This window comes from Gallus gallus, chromosome 11, assembly GCF_016699485.2.
Source record: "Gallus gallus isolate bGalGal1 chromosome 11, bGalGal1.mat.broiler.GRCg7b, whole genome shotgun sequence".
Classification (NCBI taxonomy): domain Eukaryota; kingdom Metazoa; phylum Chordata; class Aves; order Galliformes; family Phasianidae; genus Gallus; species Gallus gallus.
In genome coordinates this window covers 15043064-15065208 of record NC_052542.1, presented here as the reverse complement: position 1 = coordinate 15065208, position 22145 = coordinate 15043064, and the positions used below count along the sequence as shown (strand labels likewise).

The 22145-nt window shown below is 48.1% G+C and overlaps 3 protein-coding genes across 3 annotated transcripts in view; 2 read left to right on the top strand and 1 right to left on the bottom strand.

Moving 5' to 3' along the window:
• Nucleotides 1-2389, top strand: part of PKD1L2 (polycystin 1 like 2) — a 32998-nt gene extending 30609 nt beyond the window's left edge. Inside the window, exons 43-44 of the mRNA XM_040707162.1 lie at nucleotides 1084-1215; nucleotides 2078-2389. Of these exons, the coding sequence (XP_040563096.1) occupies nucleotides 1084-1215; nucleotides 2078-2203 (258 nt within the window). The 3' untranslated portion in view covers nucleotides 2204-2389. The remainder of the gene's footprint in view (nucleotides 1-1083; nucleotides 1216-2077) is intronic.
• Nucleotides 2390-2718: 329 nt separating this feature from the next.
• Nucleotides 2719-10047, top strand: GCSH (glycine cleavage system protein H). The gene is given in 5 exon segments (NM_001004372.1): nucleotides 2719-2852; nucleotides 6035-6114; nucleotides 7314-7377; nucleotides 8819-8950; nucleotides 9550-10047. Coding segments are annotated over 5 exon segments (495 nt in total). The 5' UTR covers nucleotides 2719-2731; the 3' UTR covers nucleotides 9648-10047.
• Nucleotides 10048-13635: 3588 nt separating this feature from the next.
• Nucleotides 13636-20207, bottom strand: LOC121111712 (protein phosphatase 1 regulatory subunit 3E-like). Its single transcript, XM_046899737.1, has one exon. The coding sequence runs from the start codon at nucleotides 19936-19938 to the stop codon at nucleotides 18967-18969; it is 972 nt and encodes a 323-aa protein (XP_046755693.1). The 5' UTR covers nucleotides 19939-20207; the 3' UTR covers nucleotides 13636-18966.
• Nucleotides 20208-22145: the final 1938 nt, after the last annotated feature.

Genomic DNA, 22145 nt, shown 5'->3' with positions numbered 1-22145 from the left:
CTTGATTTTGAGAAGTTTATCACAGTGTAATTAACACCTCAGTTTTCATATATGCTTTAAACCAGCAAATAGAAGGATTCTTGGTTAGTGCTAGACATGAATTGCAATTTGCAAGTGCCACAGCCTTCTAAAGCAGCCCTCATTACTCCTTCAAGCAATAAAAAAAAAACAGTGAAATATATCTCCCATCCCACCCTGAACATTGGTAGATTCATAATGAACATTTCATTGTAAAAGCTGCTCACATTTTAACTAGATACGTTATTTATCGACAACAGATAAAGTTTTGAGCAGTTTTCCTTAAAACACTGAAGAGAAATATGTGAGCGATGCCCTGGCATTTACTCTGAACACACACCCATCAGCTTCTATAGAAAGACACCTTCCACAAGGGATCTTCATTACATTTAATTTGTTCTTACTGACTTTTTCATTGGGTTCTCTCAAACATCGCAGTATCCTTGGAATGACTCTCGAGTGGATGTTTTCAGACCATGAATCCAGCAGGGTATGGGTAGTTTGAAGATCAGTAACTGGGCATAACATTTAACTCTACATCCATTCAAATAGGTAATCCCAAAAATATACACCTATGTTTTTTAATTCCTACACAGCCCTTACTTGATACGTGCCCTGATGGTCTGACTGGACTTCTGTGTAAAGACACTCCTAAATAAAGGCACACAGAGATTTTATTTCTGCTTTGATAGCTGGGACCGAGCCGCTGCTGTTAGTCCTGTGGCTGAACAAATCTCCAGGTTTGTCAGCTTTCACCTCAAACTTCCATGCCAGTGCATTCGAATGCAAACACTTACAACAACAACAACAAAACACAGAGATCGCCCACATTAAGGTTTCATATGTATGAAATATTTCATCTTCTCTGTTCAGTATTGTATCAAAAAGTACCTAAAGGAGAAAATTTATTTATTTACGTGTTACATATAAATATAGCATAATTTATTACCCCCAAGGATTTTCAAAGGGACAAACTCCTAATTGTGTGATAGCTGCTTGTATGTATACTCCTTTTTAAACATCAGAATGTGATGTCTGTGATGACTTACCTTATTAATCCTACAGATCTTGGACTACAGTCCGATTTTAGGCTCCCTCTTAATTGGATCCTGCATCGTTTTCATGACGTTTGTGGTCCTGAATCTCTTCATTTCAGTGATTCTGGTTGCTTTCAGTGAAGAGCAGAAGCACTACCAGGTGTGTTCATCTCAGCTCTCCTGCTGTTCTTTAACGTCTGTTGTGCAGTGCTTACTCATGGCATTGGTATTCCACCACCTGATGAAACCTATGTAAACTCAGTCCTACTTTTAAGAAGTCAACATTTACTCATAAAGCATGCTTCAGATTTTCCAGAATTACACTGTCCATTCCTGTTCAGACGAGTCTCTGTTCAGACTTTAAGATCTGTAGCCTGGCATTCACACACTAAATCCAGAGCCCCAGCTCCATTGAAATCAATACCAAAATGGCTACAGAATTGATGAGGACTTTACAGCTCCTTTTAACAGTGTCACCCAGCACCTGATCTGCTCAGGTATTGATAGCATTGTGTGCAATCCAGGTTGGGTATTAGGAAACATTTCTTCTCAGAAGGAGCGGTGATGCAGTGGCACATGGGGAGGAGGTGGGGGAGTCACTGTCCATGGAGGTGCTCAAGAACCATGGGGATGTGGCACTGAGGGACGTGGGCAGGTAGGGGTGGGTTGGGGTTGGACTTAATGATCTTAGTGGCCTTTTCTGACCTTAATGATTCTGTGATTCTATGGCCTGCACCACAGTTAGCTAGTGAACTCTGGGCTCCAGTAGCAACATTTTCACGGCCTTTGACAGAGCCAACATCTCTTCTGTAGCATGCACACCCTCAGGCTACCTGAGACTGTTTGGTGAATATATCTGCATGGTGTTCGGCTTTGGCAATGATTCGTGCTCTGCCTAGAGTAAAAATCGATCCATGTGGCACAGAGTACAGATCTCCTCTTGCAACTCCCTCTAGCTCCAGCAGGAGCTGCATCTGCTCCTGGCCTGCCTGCCTTTAACTCATCTCTTGTCCTTATTTCAGCCTTCAGAAGAGGAGGAAATTGTGGACTTAATGCTCATGAAACTTTTCGGTTTCTTTGGGATTAAATGTAAGCAGGAAGAGAAGACAGGCTGTAACAATCAGCCAAAGCAACCCGTCAGCAATTAATGGATAACCACAACAAAAAGCTGCTTTGTTTGTGGGCAGAAGATCCTACTTTTTAACTGCCAGCTGCAACGGCCAGACTTGGCTATCCTGCTTCTGACTAGAATGCTGTGCGTAGCCTTCAACAAACTCTTGCTGATTGATGCTATTGTAGCTAAAAACTCGCACGAAACGTGAAATAAAGCATCCCATGAGCACTGCCTGCGGGCTTGGCACCGATAGTTAATCAACACTGAGGTGTGGCGCATCGCTTGGCTCGCGGCACTCGCTTTCTCCCAAGCGATCACCCCTGGAACATGGCGGTGCAGCCGGCTGTGGTGCTGGCTCGTAGGGCCGTTATCTCCCCTCACGCAGGGCTGACGACAGGGCGCGCGGGAAGCTCCTGCCGGCCCCTCTCCCTGCAGCCAGACGGCTCCGAGCCGCGCCGCGCCGACATGGCGGCCCCGCCCGCCGCGGTGCTCCAATGGCCGCCTCCGCCGTGAGGCGGGAGCTCGGCGCGGCACCGCCCCCGCCCGAGGCCGCCCGGCAAAGATGGCGTGGTTGGCGTTGCGGCGGCTCGGGCCGGTTCTGGCGCCGCGCTGCCCGCGCCTCTCATTACGGCCGCAGGTCCCCGCGGTGCGGAGGCTGGGCACCGGCTCGCTGCTGCTGTCCGGTGAGTGCGGGAGTGCCGGTGGGGGCCCGGCGGCCGTGGGGAGGTGCCGCCTGTCCTCGCGCAGCGCTCCTCGGGGCTCTGTGAGGAGCGGGGGCAGCGCCGCGGGGCCGCGCAGGGGCAAATCGTGCGGGCTGCTGGCGGCTGCCCCGGGCGTGCAGCTGCGCCTTACCGCTGCGCTTTGCGGCACGGCGTGAGGGCTGCGGGGGCTCCTCTGTCCCGAGCACGGCGCGGCGTGGGCGTTTAAATAGCGGGCCTGGAAGGACACCGTGCATGGCGGTGCTTTGTGTTGAGGACTTCGCTGTGTTTTAGCCGTCTCGTGCAGGTAGAAAGGGCAGAGCCGCCCGGGCGGGGTGCCGCAGCTCCGCGGGTAGCGCCGCCGGGCCCGTGCCGGGTGCCGGACAGCCTCCCAAGATGGCTGGAGAGCAGCAGCGCTGTGCCGTGCTTCTGGCAGAGCCTCCGCGCTACGCCGCTGATGCGCTCCTGACTGCCGGCGCACAAAGAGGAGCGCAGCAGAGCTGAGCCCCGGCACCGGGGCCGTGCGCGTCAGGAAAGCCGGGATCGGTGTGACCGGCCGCGTGCAGCCGCTGAGGTGTGAAGGTGCGTGCGTGCCCTGTGCTGCTGTGCTCGTGTCTGTGCGGTTGTGCAGCAGGTGACATCTCGCAGGTGTCTGTCTGCTGCTGCTGCGGATGTCCTTGAGTGAAAGCTGGCCTGCCGTGCTGCTGTGCACGACAGAAATGCAGAGCGAAGAGCAGAGCCGGACAGGTCATGGCTACCACAGACAAGAAGTCCTCTTTTCTCCCACACAGCCCTATCACCTCACTGCGAGTTAAAGAAAGAGCATCAGTTGTTGTTTGCAAATTAAATGAGCCAAGAGCTGAGCTTCTACCAACGTTCTGGTTGTTTAATATACCCGCTGCTTTCTCCAGATGCGACTTGAACAAATAACATAAACGGAGCTTTTGTCTCAGGCAGAGAGGAGTTTTGTATGCCTCTTTGTGGAGGTGTGAGTTTTCCTCCCTTCTTCAGGTATAGATCTGGGGTATTTCATAGAGGCAGGATGAACTGAATGGAGGTCTGAGAGTAGAATGTGCCCGTTACACTGAAACCGAAGCCGTGCTGAAATGAATGAAGCTGAGCACATGGAGCTGCTCTGATGGCAAAGAATGCTCGCAGAAGAGATCTGCTGGGCTCTGACAGCTCACGTTCATGTCTTTTGATTTCTTTCGTGTGCCAGACATGTAGGCTCAAGGTTCAAGTGTTGAGATTACTTATTAACTCTTCCTCCTTTGACCTGGACTTTATTTACCGTGGCTTTTGCCACAGGGTTAGAATAACTGATTGTAACCTTTTTCATTGTGAAAAACATCCTATGAGAAGCACACGTGCGCTTCTGACTGCTGAGAACGTGGCAATTTCTAACAGAGCAGTGAAATTTCTGTTTATCCCCTGTGATTTCCTTCCCTGTCATCTTGCCTTTTAAACAAATCCTGCACAGCGTTATTGTCCAACACAGAAAGATATTGGCTGGCTCCTCTGTGATGTTAATGTTCAGCGGGGGCTTGAGGTCCTGCGTTGTTCTCATGGTTCATTACTCATTTCCAATGAAATCCCTATTACCTGGGGGTTAATGCACTGACCTGAAGTGATTTGGTTTCTTCTGTTCATCAGAACGTGTCCCGAGAGATTTATGTAGATGTTAATAACTCCAGATGAAGTTCTGTGGTCTTTTAATTATTATTTGAGCGATGCTGCGTGGAAAAAATGCCTTATTTGCATTTTACTCAGTCTGTTTTGTATGCTTTACTTCTGTATATTGTGCTGCCACAATAAATATCAATGTAAAACTTGAGCCACCATAAGAGAGAAACCATTTCACCTCTTCAGCCCTCATAAATGGATCTCTACAAAACAGCTTAGAATGTTACTGGCTTTGTGTGAGGATTTTAACAGACCTGAAGTGAGGATTTCTGCTTTCCATTATACATGAGCCAAGGAAATGAGGCTTTGTGGAAGTTGCATTTCTTTAGGGGCTGCAGAGAGCTCAAGAAGAGGATTTGGGACCCAAAAGAAGGGCCCGGCTGCACTACTTGGGAACTCATCTCCCAGGAAGCTCTGTTTGAGTTCTTCCCCAACCTGTGGGACATCCCCTGTGCGGTTGGATGGGTGCAAGAAGGGAACGTGGAGAAGACATTTAAAAGCTGAAGAAAACCCAAAGAACTGCTGAGGAAAATTGCACGTGAGGAGAAGGATGAAGCAGGCTGGAAGCTCTTGGTGTGAGGTGTCAGGAACGGAACCGTCTGCTTCGGTTTCTTCTTTTGAATATAAAAATAACTGCTGCTGGGAAAAGTCAGCGTGAGCAGCCCTGAGTCTTACAGACCTACACTGTGCAGAATTGTAAGGTTGCTGTGGAAAGGATTTAACAGTTACATGCACACATCTTAAAACTATTCAGAATGAGTACTGTGTTGGTCTAATAGTATTAACAGCAAATTCCCTTAAGTAACAGTCACCTGTTTGAATGGCCCTGTTAATTTCACCTATACTAATTGTGCCTGATTTTACACATATCAGTGATGACATTAAATGGGAGAAGTAGACTGCAGAGGAGATGTGAGGAGAAGGAAGGGACTCAGCTGCCTGGAGCAGGCAGGCTGCAGCTTCAGCTGGTGGCTCTGTTTCATGTTTTGAATGAGATGCTGTAATGCTGACACTATATAATGTGTTATTAACGCTGGCCTTCTGCCAGTAACTTCATTATTTCTGGGAAAGAAGCACTAAATATGCTTGGAAAGACCTTAAGTCACCATAGAAAAGCTTATTACTGTGAGTGAAGTAAACATGTGTATGCTTTGGATTTGTATTTTACATTTGAATTGAGAACTATTCCTTTTACCCCCCGTGGTCGATCAGTCTCTGGATGATTGCATTGGAACCAGGAAGGCTGTCGGGCAGAACCCCACAGTGAGCTGCTGCTGTGTCACCAAGTGTGTCCTGAGCAGAACAAAGTGCTTCTGCAAATCGGGTTTGCTGTTCGGAGTATTTTCCAAGGGGGGTGTGGGGAAACAAAACAGCTAACCTCAGGGGAAAGCAAAGCAAACCAGCAGTATTTGTATTTCGGTGTATTGTATTTAAGCGAGCAACTTGCCACTTATTTCTGAAGTATCAAGTTTGTTTCATTGTAGCCCGCAAATTCACAGACAAGCATGAATGGATATCAGTTGAAAATGGCATTGGAACAGTAGGAATCAGCAATTTTGCACAGGTATTGATCAACCCTCTCCTTTCCTACCCAAGTCTGCAATATTTACTTACACATACCTGCTCTTGTCCTTGCTCTTTGGATAGCTGCTGTTTTTTTATTGTTGTAATTGCATATGCTATACACACAGCGTGAGATCTGTGGACTTGGCACTGTCGTGTTATTTGACAAGTGCACTCTGTTTCAGTGTTCTGATAGATCCTTAATCGGTTTAGATCAAGCCTGTGGAGAGCTGAGTGAGATGGAAACTTAACGGTTCAGCTGAAATTAAAAGTGCATTTATTAGCACAGTCCTGCAGGCCTTGGGGGCGTGTGGCTGTGGTAAGAGGCTGCCACGCACTCCTCAGGTGAGATTCCACTTGAACATGAATGTGGTGCAATTCCTCTGGCTAAAAAACTATTCCAAACAGAAGTGTAACACAGCATATGTTTCTCAGTATAAAATAGTGGAGGTAGGTTTGTTTTGCTCTGGTGCAAGCATGTGATTTGGAGTAGTCACAGGCAAATGCAGGACAGAGATTTACGACACATGAAACTCCTAGCATGGGAAGTTAGCAATGAAGTGGAATTAGTGTTCCTTAGGACAAGCAGCATTTCCTGTAATCTGCTTTCTGTAAATACCACCGCTGCTCTGTCAGATCCCTGGGCTTTTGGTAAATACGGCACATTTGTCACTGAAGAGGCACGAGCCTGTTCCAGTTGAGCTGATTCTTCTGGTGGTAAGGCTCCTCATTCAGTCAGTAAGGACAGGCTGTGTGCTTGCAGCTCTCGAGCTGTCACTGGAGAGGAGTCGCTGCATTTGATTTCAAGTGATGTTTCTGTGCCTTGTGCCAGAGGAACGGTTCCCTAAAATTGTTGGGAATCTTGTCCATCACAACAGGTGCTGTGCTGAGCAGATAAGCAGATGCTCTTCTTGTTCTGCCTGAATAAATCCATAGATACATACCTTGCAACTCAGCCTGAGGGTTATTAACATCATAACAGATAACAAATAATGTGGCATTTGGGCCATGATAACCTAACATTTTTGTTCTTCTTTCAAGCTAAGTGTTTAAAAAGTGAAAAATGCACAATCTTTAAATAACATCTACCTTTACACAGGGAGGTGACTTGTTTACATTGGTTCTAGAGTTACTGTGTCAGATAACTCCTACCTACGGTTTCTTTAATGTGAGCTTTGATGCATTTGTTTTTCTTTTAAGGAAGCATTAGGAGACGTTGTTTATTGTAGTCTTCCAGAAATTGGGACAAAATTGAATAAAGATGGTAAGTTCCAGCTCTAGTTCCACTTCTAGCTTCTTTTCAGAGTTGAATTGTATTAAGTAATCTTTATGTTTGTTAACACCATTACGGATGCAAAATAAAAGCAGGTATTTCTGTTCATAGAGATGACAGCTTTCATTTCAAGGTCTCTGAATGCATGCTACCATGCATGATGACAGAAAGTATCTGCTTTTCAAGACGTTTACTTAAAATCAAACATTTTTAGATATGTTTTTTGTAACACTTCTATCCATACGCTGCTTTAAAACACACTTATGCTTGGATTGGACTTAGGAGGGTTGAGGCTGTCTTACTTGTGATTTTGCAGTTACGTATTTCGTGTTGTAAAACACTGAAATTTAACTGATATCAAGCTCTAACTTTTCTATGAATGTATGCTCAGTAATTTCTGTGTATCAGCTGTATCGATACAACTTATCAACTATTGCCTTCTTAATCATTCAGGTAGGTAATTTGCTGTGTTGAAGAGGTGTGAACGTCAAGAGGTAGAAAGGAAAAACCTGTCCCTGTATATACAGAGAGCACTGCCTCACTGGCGTGTGAAAAGATTGGCTTCAGGCATTGCAGAACGAGAGTGTAAATGTACTGAGGTGAAGCAGCAGGAGTTTCTCTTCCCATCCTTCTGCATCAGGCTATTCAGGCCACAGCTGTTACATCACGCTGAATGCTGAATGCTTTACAGAAGTTTCCTGTTCAGGGTTCTAATTAGCCACCTTGTAGCGTTATCTGAAGGAATTTCATTTCCACTTACTTCTCTTTGCTACCACTTGCAGCACTACTCTAATCCCAAGCTCTCCCAGGACGTGCTGTTCTCTGTCTCCTGACTGCTTTTCTGGCTGCTCCACGTTCCCCAGCCTCTTTGTTTGTTTATGGTTTAGAGCTGCTCTTCTCTAATGTTGCTCCAGGCCCTGTTTCCATAACTGCATATGAAATAGAAAGGAGAGCAGAGCAGCTGGGTGGTGCTTCCGAATACTAATGAGTGTTTTCCAGTGAGTGCAAATGTAACAGCTGATAGTGTTTCTGAAGAACAAGTGAGCTCCTCGAGTTCTATTTTGTAACCAAATTTGGCATTAAAAAGGTCTACACTGTAAATAGAAGGCTTATTTAGAAGTCTTGCAGCAATAGTTGAATGGGATTCCTTCTGACTCTGCGGCAGATCATGCTGCAGGGCTTTAGCCTATGGATTAGCCAAACACAAGAAATTTCTGTTCCTCCTGTAATAGCCAGTGCTGTGCCACTTCCCTGCAGGAGCTCAGTGCTGCTGGTCAGTGATACAGAGTGGGTGACTTCCACTCTTTGATAGTTTTCCTCCCTCAGTGCAAAGGCGCTGCCTTACGGTCAGGCCATGGCTAGAATGGCTGACTGAAACTGGAGTGCTTTGTGAATTCCTCTTAAAAGTGTGAAATCTTGTTCTGTATTTCAGATGAGTTTGGGGCTCTGGAAAGCGTGAAAGCTGCTAGTGAACTCTACTCTCCTCTCACAGGAGAAGTGACTGACATTAATGCTGCCCTTGCAGACAACCCAGGGCTCGTCAATAAATCTTGTTACCAAGATGGTAAGATGTTGCCTTTATCTTTCAATAAAGAATACCACCTGGATGCTGGCAGCGTTGCTTGTGATCACAGATAGGTCTGTGATTCCTCATTCTTCCAATTTAATGCTATGGAGGCTTCAAATTGAATATATTGACTATAGTTCAAGCCGAATAAAATTTATAGCATAATAATGCTATTGTAGTCTTGTCTTTGCTGACAACTTCATTGCAGCGTGTTCATTTCAGATGTACTGAGGTTGAGTTTCAATCTCTTTTCTTTGATGATATTTTTTGTTCTTGATTCTGTACCAACCCGTGATCCCGGGTGGTCGGGCTCTTTTCCCAGACAGTCCCTTCCTAAAGCCACTGTCAGAGACGGTGCTGAACTAACCGACCTGACTCAGAAGGCTCCTTCAGCTTATTTGTTTGGTTTTGTTGTTGCTTGTGTTTGCTTTTAAAGTGTTGCAATGCTGTTTTGCTGCAGAGGAAGTGCCCTTAATTCTGACAGAGTGACAGGGCTCTGTATGAGTGGTGGGAGTGCTGTTCTACAGCAGTAACATGGATCAACCCTTGGTGCAGGCCGTTTGAAACTGTTGTTCCTTTTAACTTCCAAACTACAGGTTGGCTTATCAAGATGACTGTGGAAAAGCCTGCTGAGCTTGATGAACTGATGAGTGAAGATGCGTATGAGAAATACATAAAATCCATTGAGGACTGAGCTGGAATGATGAAATAAACCCATATAAAATGTTTCAATGTAGTCTGTCATCCATCACTTGAAGTAAAGAATATCCTGTTTTGGCAAGCTGAAAAGTATCACTTATGTTACATACACATGCCATAAATAATTGCAGTGATAAAATGTTTAACATGTGCATACTTGTAAGGGATTTTCATTCTATACTGCCTGATTTATGTAACTTTGGGATACAAGAAGAAACCAGTGCCTCTCTAACCTCCTAATACTTTGACCTGGTTAGCTATAGTTGCAAGGATGATACCAAAAAAAAAGAGAAACTACATCGACTACCTCTTTGCATGATTCTGTTGGTTTTTTACTTCTTTACATAGTAAAATGAAGACGGAAAGCGTAAAGAATTAATAAATACAAATAATTCTGCCTTTACAAAGGTATGCTCCTTGTTTTCTTATTTACTGTGCTTTCTTACTATGCAAAACTCATGCACTGACCATTCAGCGAGGTTTTTGAGTGCACGGTTAAGGCTGTGTTTTCTTTTGTCTGGACTAAGTAAGCACTGCATGTGTCACAGGTAGTTAAGGAATTCTACCTCACGTGCCTAGCAATTGTGGTTGATTCTCCTTGAAAACCATGTGATCAGTAACACTTCAGTATGTAATATAGTCATGTGTGCCTTTAGGATCGTGTGGGCACGCTGCTGTAATGAGGACATACAGTGAGTGAGACTGGAACTTCCATTTTGCAAACCAGTAAAGTAATTACTAGTATATATACTAATTATATACTATAAACTAATTATTAGTTTAGTATTAGTATTATATACTAATTAGTATAACAAAATAACCACTTTCTCTCTTTCTCTGTGGCTTTTTATGTCCTGATCCTGAGAACTTAACATCATAATTACTGGATACTAAACATTACAGACCCATTGAAAAGATTACTTTTATGGGCAACCATGATTTCCATGTTTCTCCCACGACTAATAATTATGTCTCTTTATATCACAGGGGTTAGTTATGTCATCACATTTCCTTTCTGTTTCACAAATACCAGCCCCTTTCTCTCTCTGATCATCTAACTGTATCACGTAAGTTAAGCTTGGATTTTTTTTCAATCCATGTTTGCTTTTGAAGGTTTTTATCTGAGAAGACTGCCTCAAGATTTGCCTTTTTTGCCCTATGAATCGTGACCCATCGTGCATACAAGTGCAGATTGTCTAACTGTTAGTCTGAACAGAGAGGAAAAACAAGTATATAGTATTAAGGTAGAAGAACAGAAGCACATAAATAATAATAATTAGTGTTTTGAGGTGGTGACATTCCAGTACTGCTGTCTGTGTAGATTGTTAACCATGACTTTTCATCACGCAGTGTTCAACAGGTGTATCAAGGTCCCACTATGCGTTGTCAGTGAGCCATCATCTCATTTTAGTAATAAGGATGATAGATTAAATGGTAAGCTAGGTACAGTGCTAGCCTAAGCACTGGAAACATGTTTGTCTGGAAATATCATTCTAATTTGTCAGGAGCCTGTTGTGAACACAAAATAGGGACAATGTGAACTTCACTGTCATTAAATTAGCTGTAAGACAATTACCTAAGCCTCTCATGATGAGATTAGGAGTGTGGCAGATCTCAGTTTCTAATGCCCCTTAACTGGGGTCTCCAGAGGGTCGATGTCCTGCGGGTCAGGAGTCCCTTTGCTGCTTCTCTGTACAGATAGAGCAGGAATTGGGGTCTTTGTGTAGCAGTGGCTCTCCAGAACTGTACCAAAAAGCTGATCCAGAGAGAGCCTCAGCTCTTCAACTAAAGACACGAGGCTTTTCTGTTGCAATGCAAGAGCCCATGGAAACGTCAGCACCTGCACGGCTAACCTGGGAGAAGAGAAGGAAGACTAAGAATGGTGCCTAATGGAATGGCAGCACGACTCCAGCGGGTGGAACGGAGCGTTCCATGTTACCGGATGGTTACGTGGTGATCTCAATCTTTTTGTTTTAAAAGAATTGTATAATTTACCCACACGGTGGCGCTCGGCATGTTAGAGATGGGGCAACGGAGCCATCCGAGCGGACGGGTACCGCAGTGACTCAGCTGCAGGGACAGCTGGCTGAAGGACAACTTCAGGGTGTGAGAAAACGTGAAGGGTGTTGAAAATTGTCATTGGAAATGTTTACAATCGCTGCTCACAGAACTGTACCGCTCATTTTATCTTACCCATCATCCTGCCACCTCTGTCAGGTTGCTGAGGTGAGGCATTTGGCCCGGGAGCCTGCAATTTTATACCAAGTTCCAATTGTGATGGCACCCAGTAGGAGCCTGTCCGACAAGCCTGCAAACACTGCTGTAGATGGCACAAGCCAGAGATGAACTGTAAGAGCAGCCAGGAGTGTTCTCAGTGTGATTCTGCTCCACTTTCCCCAGGCTGCTTGGGACACAGTCCTAGGGAAGCACTCCTTGGCAGGGGAATGCAGCCTGTGGCATCTGCACTGGATAGCTTCCCTTACGATATTGATATCCCTCCCTTCCTGACAAAGCATAATTCAGTCACTTCAGACCCGATCTATTTTAATGCAGTACAATGGTCCCACATCCCCTGCTATTAGGCTGTTTTATTTGTCGTTTGTTTATAGTGTTCAATTATTCATGTTATTGAGTGTCTTTCCCTCAGAGATGTATTTTAATGGAGGTACAGCACTTTCCCCAAGCCATGAAAATCAATCCATGGGTTAGGAGGATGAGTTAGCACTTGGAACCCACGAGTACTTCTGCTTTTCAGCCATCACCCCCTCCCTTCTTCACCGCAGGGAGCTGGATCAAGAGAAAATGACAGAGAACTCAGTATTCTTGGCCATTCCTGCCTGTTCCAACTGCCCCACTTGTGCCACAGCTACCAAGGCAAAGTCAGCTCAGCTGCAACTGCAACGATTTGTCTGCCTTCCATTAGACTAAGGGGCATTTCTTAAATCAGGCTGCTTGGTAAATATGTTAGCCGATGTAGAAGAGAAGGAGGATGTTTAATGCCTTGGGAGGAATCTGCCTGCTTTCCATGTTGTGGTAGCAAGGATAACATGTCATCCCCGTGTAATGCTGTGTGATCTGAAGTCATTTTTCTGATAGAGAATCTAACAGAGTCTTGAAAAGAGACTTCACAGTTGGCACAGCCAGTTCCTCCTCCTCCTTCCTACCTATAGCTGTGCAAGTGAAGAGCTATAAGGAAGAACAGGCAGTCATTCTGATGTCAGAAAAAGCATATTTAGAGGAGTCCTTAAGTCTCACATAGCTAATAGTTAAACAGCCTCAACTCCGCATCACCACTGGAGGAAAGAGCGTGTGCTCATTATAGCTACAGCTCTACCAGTTAGTGCTCAATATACACCAGGCTTAGAAACCCTCCTGCTAGACCAAGCAGCCATTCAGCACTGGCAAACTGAAACTGTTATTTTTTGTGCCATAAAAAAAATCACTATTCACATATCTCCTACTTCCCTGCTATGAGAGTCCCTCTCTGCTCTCCTGCAGGAGGACAGACTGCTGTTTCTGTACCTGCCGTACCTCGCACAGGGGTTGGCAGCTCAGTTGCACAGAATGGTTCAGCGCTGGTGACCACAGCAACGCTGAGCTGGGAAAGATTAAAGCCACAAGCAGTTAAAACACAGGCACCCCTTTCTGGACCACAGACTGCTACACTGCCTTTATCTGCAACTGTGCTAAAGATACAAGACTATAAAGATAGCTACACGTGCTTATGCCAACTGATAATCTCATCTTATCTTCTTGGGGAGTGGTTGTACTTCAGGAGAGCAGGCGGCCAACCCAGCCCCACACACACAGCGTTCTGAATGGAGGCCTCGGAGATCGCTGTTCGTCTCCAGGTGGGCACTGCATCACCCCCTGCTTTCCCACACCCACCACGGACGGAACAGAACAGAATTCAGACCCTGAGCCAAAGGAACTCACAGTCTGTCCATTAAGATACGAGGTTTGTATTCACCACATGCTCACAGTTTGTTTTGTTAGCCTTTAATGACATCGAGAAGCTACAGGTTGATCAATATACGTGACAGCCAGTGATTAGATGCCTTTTTGGTGGGAAATAATCTGAAATGCTGTAAGGCTACGTTACAAGGCATTGTTAGAAAAGGTCGATTTTGAACTCCTGGTGATATTACGTTATTTTTACAAACATTGGAAACAAACATTACTTTGTGGAGCATCAACACTGCGGAAGAAACTGCAACCGAAAGGAACAGAGCAGTAACATTCAGAACAAATTCTTTTGTCAACAAAGCCCGTGTAGGTCAAGGAAACAACAGGAGCTTGCACGTTGCAGACACTGTCTTGAACACACAGCATTCTCCTGGCCCCCACATACAGGCGTCTGCACCCGGGCACAGCTGGGCTGTCCCAGCCCTCTGCAAACACAGAGTGTGGTGCTGGGTGCTGCCCACTGAGCCCGTTACATGGCGCACACCAATGCCTGGGATAACACAGTTTGGAGATGGGACTCAACAGTAATCCCAACTGTGTTGGGCCTACTACTTTTGAAGGGCTCTAAAGCCACACGTGTTAGCTGTCTGAGTGTAAAAGCACAACACAGCCTGGTTTGTTGTGAAGGTACAGGAATACAGAATTTGACAACACGATGGTAATGCAGTGCTTCCTCCTGGAAGGTGACACAGTGTAGAGGAAAGCACAAAGCACAACACTGCACTGCATGTCTACGAATACCATCGTGCTACTGCTCCTCAGACTGTGCCTATGGGTGAGTGAAGTCAGACTGAACACAAAAGAGCTTCAAGCTCTAACACTATTTAAGACCCAGTTTCCTTAATGACACTTTTAATAGAACATCCTACACACAATACACCAACACATCCATGACGCCAACCAACATTGCCCCTAAAAAAACAGGTGCACCGTAATATTGCATAGAAAGAACTCCTTGGTAGAAATGCACTGGGACTAAGGGGGGTTTTCCTGCCTTGCTAAAGGAAAGCACAGACATTTTAAAAAGCACATTTCATGTTTGACTTTTTTCTTAGCTATACTCTTTGGAATTGCTAGTGCATATGTTATTTCAAGCGTATTTCATTCTGCATGCCATTATTTGATATTAAAAGAGTGAAACTGGAAGGAAAGCTGTTATTTCTGCCTCCCCCCCAGAATGGAATGTAAAATAATTTTTCGTGTTGTTGCATAAAAATAAGACCCAATTTTTCTCAAAAAACCAGAAAGCTCCAACACAACTCAGAACAGCTGAAGGAAGAGGATATTCACAAAAGATAGGAAAATCCTGGGTTAAAAAAACCCTCTGCAAAATAAGTTAAAAGCAGCATTCAAGAATCGAGTAAAGAAAGAGCCCGCAATTACCTCCCACCTCAAGCTGTACATGACTGCACAACCTTAATTCTGGCACTCAACCATGTTTTCATTTCAGTAAGCAATCCTGCCACAGTCAGCCCATGGACGCATGGAGTGCATATGGGAGGAGGGTTAGGGGTGGTCTGCCAGAAGGCCATGCAGCACAGCATCACAAGGTAGAAGTCGTCTTCTTCAGCTGCCCTTTACAGTGAGCACCTGAATCCCATTGTACAGAGCGTGCAGAGAGATTAAGTCCACCCAGAAGCTGTAACTATAAGCGTTGTGCAGCATCAGAGAGGTCACAGGAAAAGCTGTAAAGATGATCACGTCTACACAACTACATTTCATACAAAACTAGAACTTCTGCTCTCAGATACAATATACACTTAGAATATCCGTGTAAGTGGTGAATGTACACAATAAATATATTCTGTTATACTAACTACAGTCACAGTTTTTTTACCCAACGCCATAATTTTAGAGGTATACCAGGAAGATGTGGTTCTGACAGTAAATTCTTTCATGGTTATGCAGGAAAATACTATCAAATTCTTCTGGCCGCTGCAGATAACAGCTGAAAGTGCTTCAGGAATTAGAACTATTATTATATTTTCAGAATTCATTTCGTTTTAATAAGAAAGCCATTTCTGGACATTCAGTGGGACAGTTAAGGAACAAATAAGATTTCTTCCTAGGAAATGCTGAAAGGCACGTAAAGATTCCAATGCAGGTATTGAACAATACGTTAAAAAGCAGATTTGGAGTATTTTTATAGATGCTAAAACACAGCATTAGCAGATGTGTGTCTGTTGGTGCTACTGAGAAACAGTTCGTGTATGTGTAAAGAGGACATCTGCTCTCTGCAGTGACCCATCTTCCCCCACATGTGCTGGGATAATAACAGTGTGCACTTACTCTGCTATGCAGTGATACACTGAGGCACACGCATATGCATCAAGAAGTTATCTGCAAATGGTAAAAGGAGGAAGTAATTAATCGACCTTGGGAAACGCACGTGTTGACAGTGAGTACGGTTTCAATTCTTGTTCTTATGCTAATACAGCCAGCCAGCTGAAATTCGGTCTACAGCCACTTAATTGGTTTGATTCTCGTTAGGATTTCCACTAATTGGGTAGATCTCAGACGCACTGCTGCAAGAGGCAGAGAATTGCACAGAAAACATCAAGCAGCTTAACTGTGCAACAGCAGACATTAATGCCTATGGACACACAGCGCAACTCACTGCAGAAGGGATCGCCGTATTGCACATGAAATAAGATGGCACGTTCCATAGAGCTCCGACTTTGCACGAGGAGTGACAGACGTCTCTGTGTCTCTGAAGACACCCAGCCATGAGGAATGCACCCAGAACTGAAGCACATTACCTACGGGTTACGGCCTCGCCTACACTGTTCTACATCACTTGGAGGGGAAGGCGGCTGCAGACACGCAAACGAAAACAGCTGAGCTGCTATTTTTGTTCCAGAAGAAGACTGCCTTGAAGACAATTTACTCTCCTGAAAAACAATTCCAGTCCTTTGCTTTGCCTCGCACTCAGTGCACCCGCAGTCACTGCTTTTCAAAATCTGACTTAAGAATAAACTAATGGGACAGAAGTGAATCGTGTAAGCAAAGCAGTGCAGCTTTGGCATAGGTTGCTGAGGAGTTTCTACTTAAGCACCCCAGACTTGTTCCACAGACCTTGCCAGCAGCATCCTCTGGGCCACCTCCGAGGCCTTCAGAAGCCCCCACGTGCCTCCAGAAGACGTGGTCCTTTACTGGAGTTACACACACGCCACTGATAATCTGTGTTCACGCTCAAGCCCACGAAACCACCCACACAATTTAGACTTGAAGACAGGCTGAGCTGCTGCAGAGCTCGGGAGTCTGCTTTGCAAAACACTCTTCTGCTGCGCTGCATCCCACAAAGGTTTAATATTCAGACATCTATTTGACAAAGGGGTCAAACCTTCATAAATAAAGTTATAGCTCTGGTTAACCTACAGTGCACAGAAATGGCTTTTTCCCCACAAGCAACAGCACTGGGATGCTCCAGAATAAGCTGCTGGTTTAGTATGCGGGCAGAGAAGGCCAAGAAAAAGCATTTAGGAAAGCTACAGCAAAACTGAAGGGAGGTTTGGCTGTATTCCCACCCTATCTCAAAGTGCTTCCAAATGGAGATAAGTCCCCTTCCTTCTCTCCAGCATTAAGGCTCTTACAAAAAGCTAGGTCTAACTAAAAGACACTTGGGCTTTCATTAGCAAATACACCACTCGGGAGGCTTTTATCACAAGCTAAGAGCTAGTTCTGCTATTCTACCTTTATAGACGTGTACTAAATACACAGTGTTACTTTATTACAAGGTCAGGGCCTTAATATTCTAACGTGAGATGCTCAGTAGGTCCTGGCAATTTGTATCTTTTAAGATAAAAAGGGAAAACTTGGTGGGGAACTAAAACCAAGCTACGACAGCATAGAGCAGCTACTGACACTGTGATTTCCTATTAGAGCAGAAAGAGGCCTGGAAGAATTAAAGGAAATGCTCTTTTCCCATCACGTCGCCAGATCTTTTTCTCCAGAATTCATCGGTTCAATTCTTCTGACAGAACCGGGAGACAAAAGGGCTCCCAATTCCCATTCCCAATTCCCATCGAAGTCAGAAGGTTCCAGGAGAACTTGACACCAGCCAAGCTGTCCAAGATACTTACGAGGAACTCAAAAACACGTTCGAATGAACAGAATTCATGTCATTCCTGAAAAACCTAAAGAAGACCCAAAATGTTCGAGATTGCATCTTGCAGCCCTGCATGAGATCACGTCAGAGCAGGTCCAGAGGACGGCCACAGGAATGCTCCAAGGGATGGGACACCTCTCCTATGGGGACAGGCTGCGAGCTGGGGCTGTTCAGCATGGGGAAGAGAAGGCTCCTGGGAGACCTGAGTGGCCCTTTGGCGCCTAAAGGGGCTGTAAGCAGGAAGGGGACAGGCTCTGTAGCAGGGTCTGCTGTGACAGGACGAGGGGAAATGGTTTCATACTAAAAGAGGGGGAATTCAGACTGGGTATAAGGAGGAGGTTTCCTCAGTGAGGGCGGTGAGGTAACGGCACAGGTTGTGCAGAGAGGTGATGAATGCCCCATCCCTGGAGTCACCCGAGGTCAGGCTGGACGGGCTGTGGAGCTGTAGGTGTCCCTGTTCATTGCAGGGGAGCTGCACCAGATGGCCTCAAAGGGTCTTTTCCCACTCAAACGATTCTATGATAGCAACGTGAGTTTTGCCACTCTGAGCAGTGACACTTTGGAGGTCCCTGTCCTGCACACAGCCGTGCTGACTCCCAGAGGACAGCAGCACAACCCGCACCCACTGCCTCAAAAAGCAAGCCAGAAAAGGAAAACCCTTCACTGCTCGTATCAATCTAAAGCACTGCTTTGAAGGCAGAACTCAGCGTACTCTGCCACCCCAATGCTTTTATTGGTACGCTTCTTTTTATACGGCAAGATATGGCTTTTCTTCAACTGCTCGGAGCGTATCCAGCCTTGTGAAATCGGCCTTTTTCCAGAATCGGGGAGAAAACAAACAAACAAACAAACCGGGAGTGTTTTCCAAGCAGTGCCGGCACCGCTGCACCGACAGCGCAGCTGAGGAACCTCAGTCAGACGGGAAAGGCAGAGCAGCCCGCAGGGCTGAGAGCCGCCGGCACGGCTGAGCTGCCACCTCGCTGCGGGGCAGCCGTACCGCGGCGTCACAGACCGCCGCCACGCCGCGGGCCGAAGCGCCGACCTCCGCCCCGAGGCCTGGGCACGGAGCGGCCCGCACGGCCCGCACCCGCCGCCTGCAGTCGGACCGCCGTCCCCGCGCGGCTGAACGGCACGCGAAGCGCACATCGGTTATCCGCGGCCCGGTTCCGAGCATCCTCCCCCGACTTACAGCGCAGCGCCGCGCCGCGGGGCGAGGCCGGGACCGGGGCCGCTCCGTCCCTCAGATGAAGTGGATCCAGGCGCTGCTGTCGGGGTCCTGCGGCGGCCCCGAGGAGGGGGAGCGCGCCCGGCCCCGCAGGCGGTAATTGGCGCCGCCGTTGTTGTCCCAATACTCGGCCCCGGCCACGCGGTAGCGGACGGCGAACTCCAGCGCGGCCTCGGAGCCGGCGGCGGCGGGGCCCAGCGGCAGGTGGAAGGCGAAGCGGTCGGTGAGGCCGTCGGCCGGCCCGGCGGGCTGGTAGGCGGCGGGCACCTCGCTGCAGCTGGCCCAGCGGTCGAGCGTGTAGCGCACCGACACGGCCTTCTCGTAGGCCAGGTTGAGGACGCGCACGGCGCCGCGCAGCCCCGCGGGTTCGGAGCGCACCCACTCCAGCCTCACCTTGTGCTGCCGCACGCGCTCCGCGAAGCCGGGGCCGGCGCCGGGCTGCGGCGGGAACAGCGGCTCCAGCGGCGGCGGCGGCGGCCCGAACGGCACCGGCTCCAACTCGCCCAGCGCCGGCGGCTTCCTGGTCTTGAAGAGGTCGGCGTGGCGCGGCGGGGCGGGCGGCGGCACCTGCGGCAGGTCGGCCTCGCAGAAGTGCCGCACGGAGATGAGCTCCAGGCCGAGCGAGTCGGCGAAGCGCACGGTCTTGCGGCGCGAGGGGCTGTGCTGCGGGGCCGGCCGAAGGCCGCGCTCCCCGGGCGTGGGCAGCGACTTGGCGCGGCGGCGCTGCGTGGGGCTGGGCGGCACGGCGGGCAGAGACGGCTCCCGGCCGCGGGGCGGAGGCGGCGGCTTCTCGGGGGCCGCGTCCCGCGGGGCGGGCGGCGGCGGCGGCGGCGGCGGCGGAGGAGCGTCGCCGTCGGGGCTGCAGCCGCCCCTGCAGCGCTCGGCCAGGCTGCCATAGAGGCAGGCGCTGCAGCTGAAGTTCCGCGGCAGGTAGAGCCGGGGCGGCGGCGCGGGCACGGCGCTGTGCAGCGATGCCGCCTTATCCATGGAGGCGGCGGCGCTCAGCGCTCAGCGCTCCGCGCGGGGCCGTCCTCCTGCGGCCGCGGCCGCTCTGCCCCGCGGGCCATGCGGCGCTGCGGCGGGGCCGGGCTGGGGCGCTCCCCGACTCATCCCGCCCCGCCGCTGCCCTACTTGCAGCCCCGCGCCGCCGCCTTCTGGGTCTTTCCTCGAGGAGCTCAGCCAGGAGGAGGGGGAGGAGGAGGCGGCACAGGCAGGGATTCCCCGATGGAGGCGCGGAGATGCGCCGCGCCCCGCCGAGCGGTGCCAGAAATAGCTGCGAAAGGAAGGAGCGGAGCCGGGCTCGGGCACATTAAAGGGGCCGATAAGAAACAGCTGGCTGGCGGGTCGGTTCTCGCAGTGTACATTTAAAGGAAGAAATCCAGCTAATCCGCGATAATGCGGTTACGGTGCATCCGCTGGGGGAAACGGGCGCGCCCAGCCGTGCCGCAGCGCAGGAGCAGCCCCGCTGCGAGCGGCCCTCCCGGCGCGAGCCGTGCGATGCGCAGCACTGCGTTGGATGACGGCCGGCGTTCCGGGGAGCGGTGGGCGATGAGAAGCGGGGCGCTGCACGGAGCTGAAATACCGCCTGGCCAAGGCGCCTCGCTCCAGTCTTTCCGTAATCCGGTGCTCGTTTTTAATGAGTAAATTGCATTAAAAACAGTGATCCTGCCAGAGGCTGAGCCCGAACCGTGTCGACGTGTAATTCTCGCTTAACTCCTGAGCTTTTCCGCCTCCGTCATTCCGCCCGCGGCTCCGTGTCCGGCGATGAGGCTAACGATGGGACCGGCGGCCCTGATGGAACCGAACGGCTCCGCGTTAAGGCGGGGCAGAGCTCCCTGTTGGCTCACACCGGGACTGTCAGCTTAAATCCCTTTCTTAGGAAGCGTGAAAAGAATTGCCAGGCTATTTCCACTGGGTTCCAAATCTCCTTAATGACACATAAGCAAGGAAAAAAATATGCCTTGCAGTGTTACATTTGACGCTATTATTAAAATTATTGGCTAACGTTAATTCCAGTTTAAAACCACTACACAGAACTTCGTGTATTACTATTTGTAATAGTGAAACTATCAGAACTAATAAGCTGCAGCGGCTGAAACCCATACACGAAAGGTTTTCAGTTTTGTCTTAGTGGTGTAGGGTGGACACGAGGCTGCATTGCACACAGTAGGGATGTTCAACTTCCCCCCCTCTGGTAATTTTAGTTGCTTCACTTCTCATCGTAAGCTTGTGTAATATTCTTGCTTTGTGGCTTTTTCGAGCCTCTTGTTTGCTTCACAAAATTCCTGTAATGTTGCATGGAGAAAAAGGAAAGAAACACCGACTCCTTTCTGGACTGGGCACTGGGAGGTACAGAGCTCGTGTTACAGAGCTGAAAAACGTCCATTCCTCAAAGGTAGTAAAGCAAAGACATTAAAAAAAAGGAAAAATCCCATGATAAGAAAGCAAAAACCCCACGTGTTGAGCTGTGACTGCTCAGGTCAAAGCAACGCGAGCTGCAGAGGGGCAGCCCTATGAACAGAGCCATGTCATCAGATCGTTGCTCAGAAATTGGGGTTGAGTTCAGCTCTTGCCATCATCAGGTGAAGCCTACTTGGTTTTTTTGCCATCTTTTTGCAAAGGAAAGAGTAGAAAGAGAGAATATAAATGCATGGCCACTGTAAATAGTTTCACAGATGATCCTTGTGGAGCAAAGCTGAATGAAGGCTTTTTGAAGGCTTCTAAAAATTGGGAATTAAATGGGACTTCAATCATGAAAACCTCAGTGGAGCAGCTGATCCCACAGGTGCTCAGGTTTTCACCTGCAGTTTCCCCCACACACCTCAGCTCCTCACAAACACCTCAGCCTCGTCTCTGCTGGGCACTGCAACGCAGCAGACGTGCACAGACAGCCTCTCCAACGGCCTGCAGCCTTGTGCTGCGATGTGGAAAGCGTGCTGAGGGTTTGTAACGGGAAGCAGCAGCCACCTTCACTTCTAACAGGAAATGATTTCGGCTTTGCCTGCTGTAAATATTTGTGCACCACGCCTGAACTCTTAGAAGTGAGCAAGTGCTGCAGCGTGAACAAACTGTGCCTTAATATATGCAGCGGTAGGCAGCCATACACCACCCCCTCCGTGCCTTAATTTAGTTCACAGTGTTACAAACACGTACGCTTAAAAGTTGAATGTGTCTGCTGTTTTACAGTGCTAGTT

Excerpts from the sequence above, each read along its gene's own strand:
- LOC121111712 (XM_046899737.1), bottom strand. The coding sequence starts at position 19,938 with ATGGATAAGGCGGCATCGCTGCACAGCGCCGTGCCCGCGCCGCCGCCC.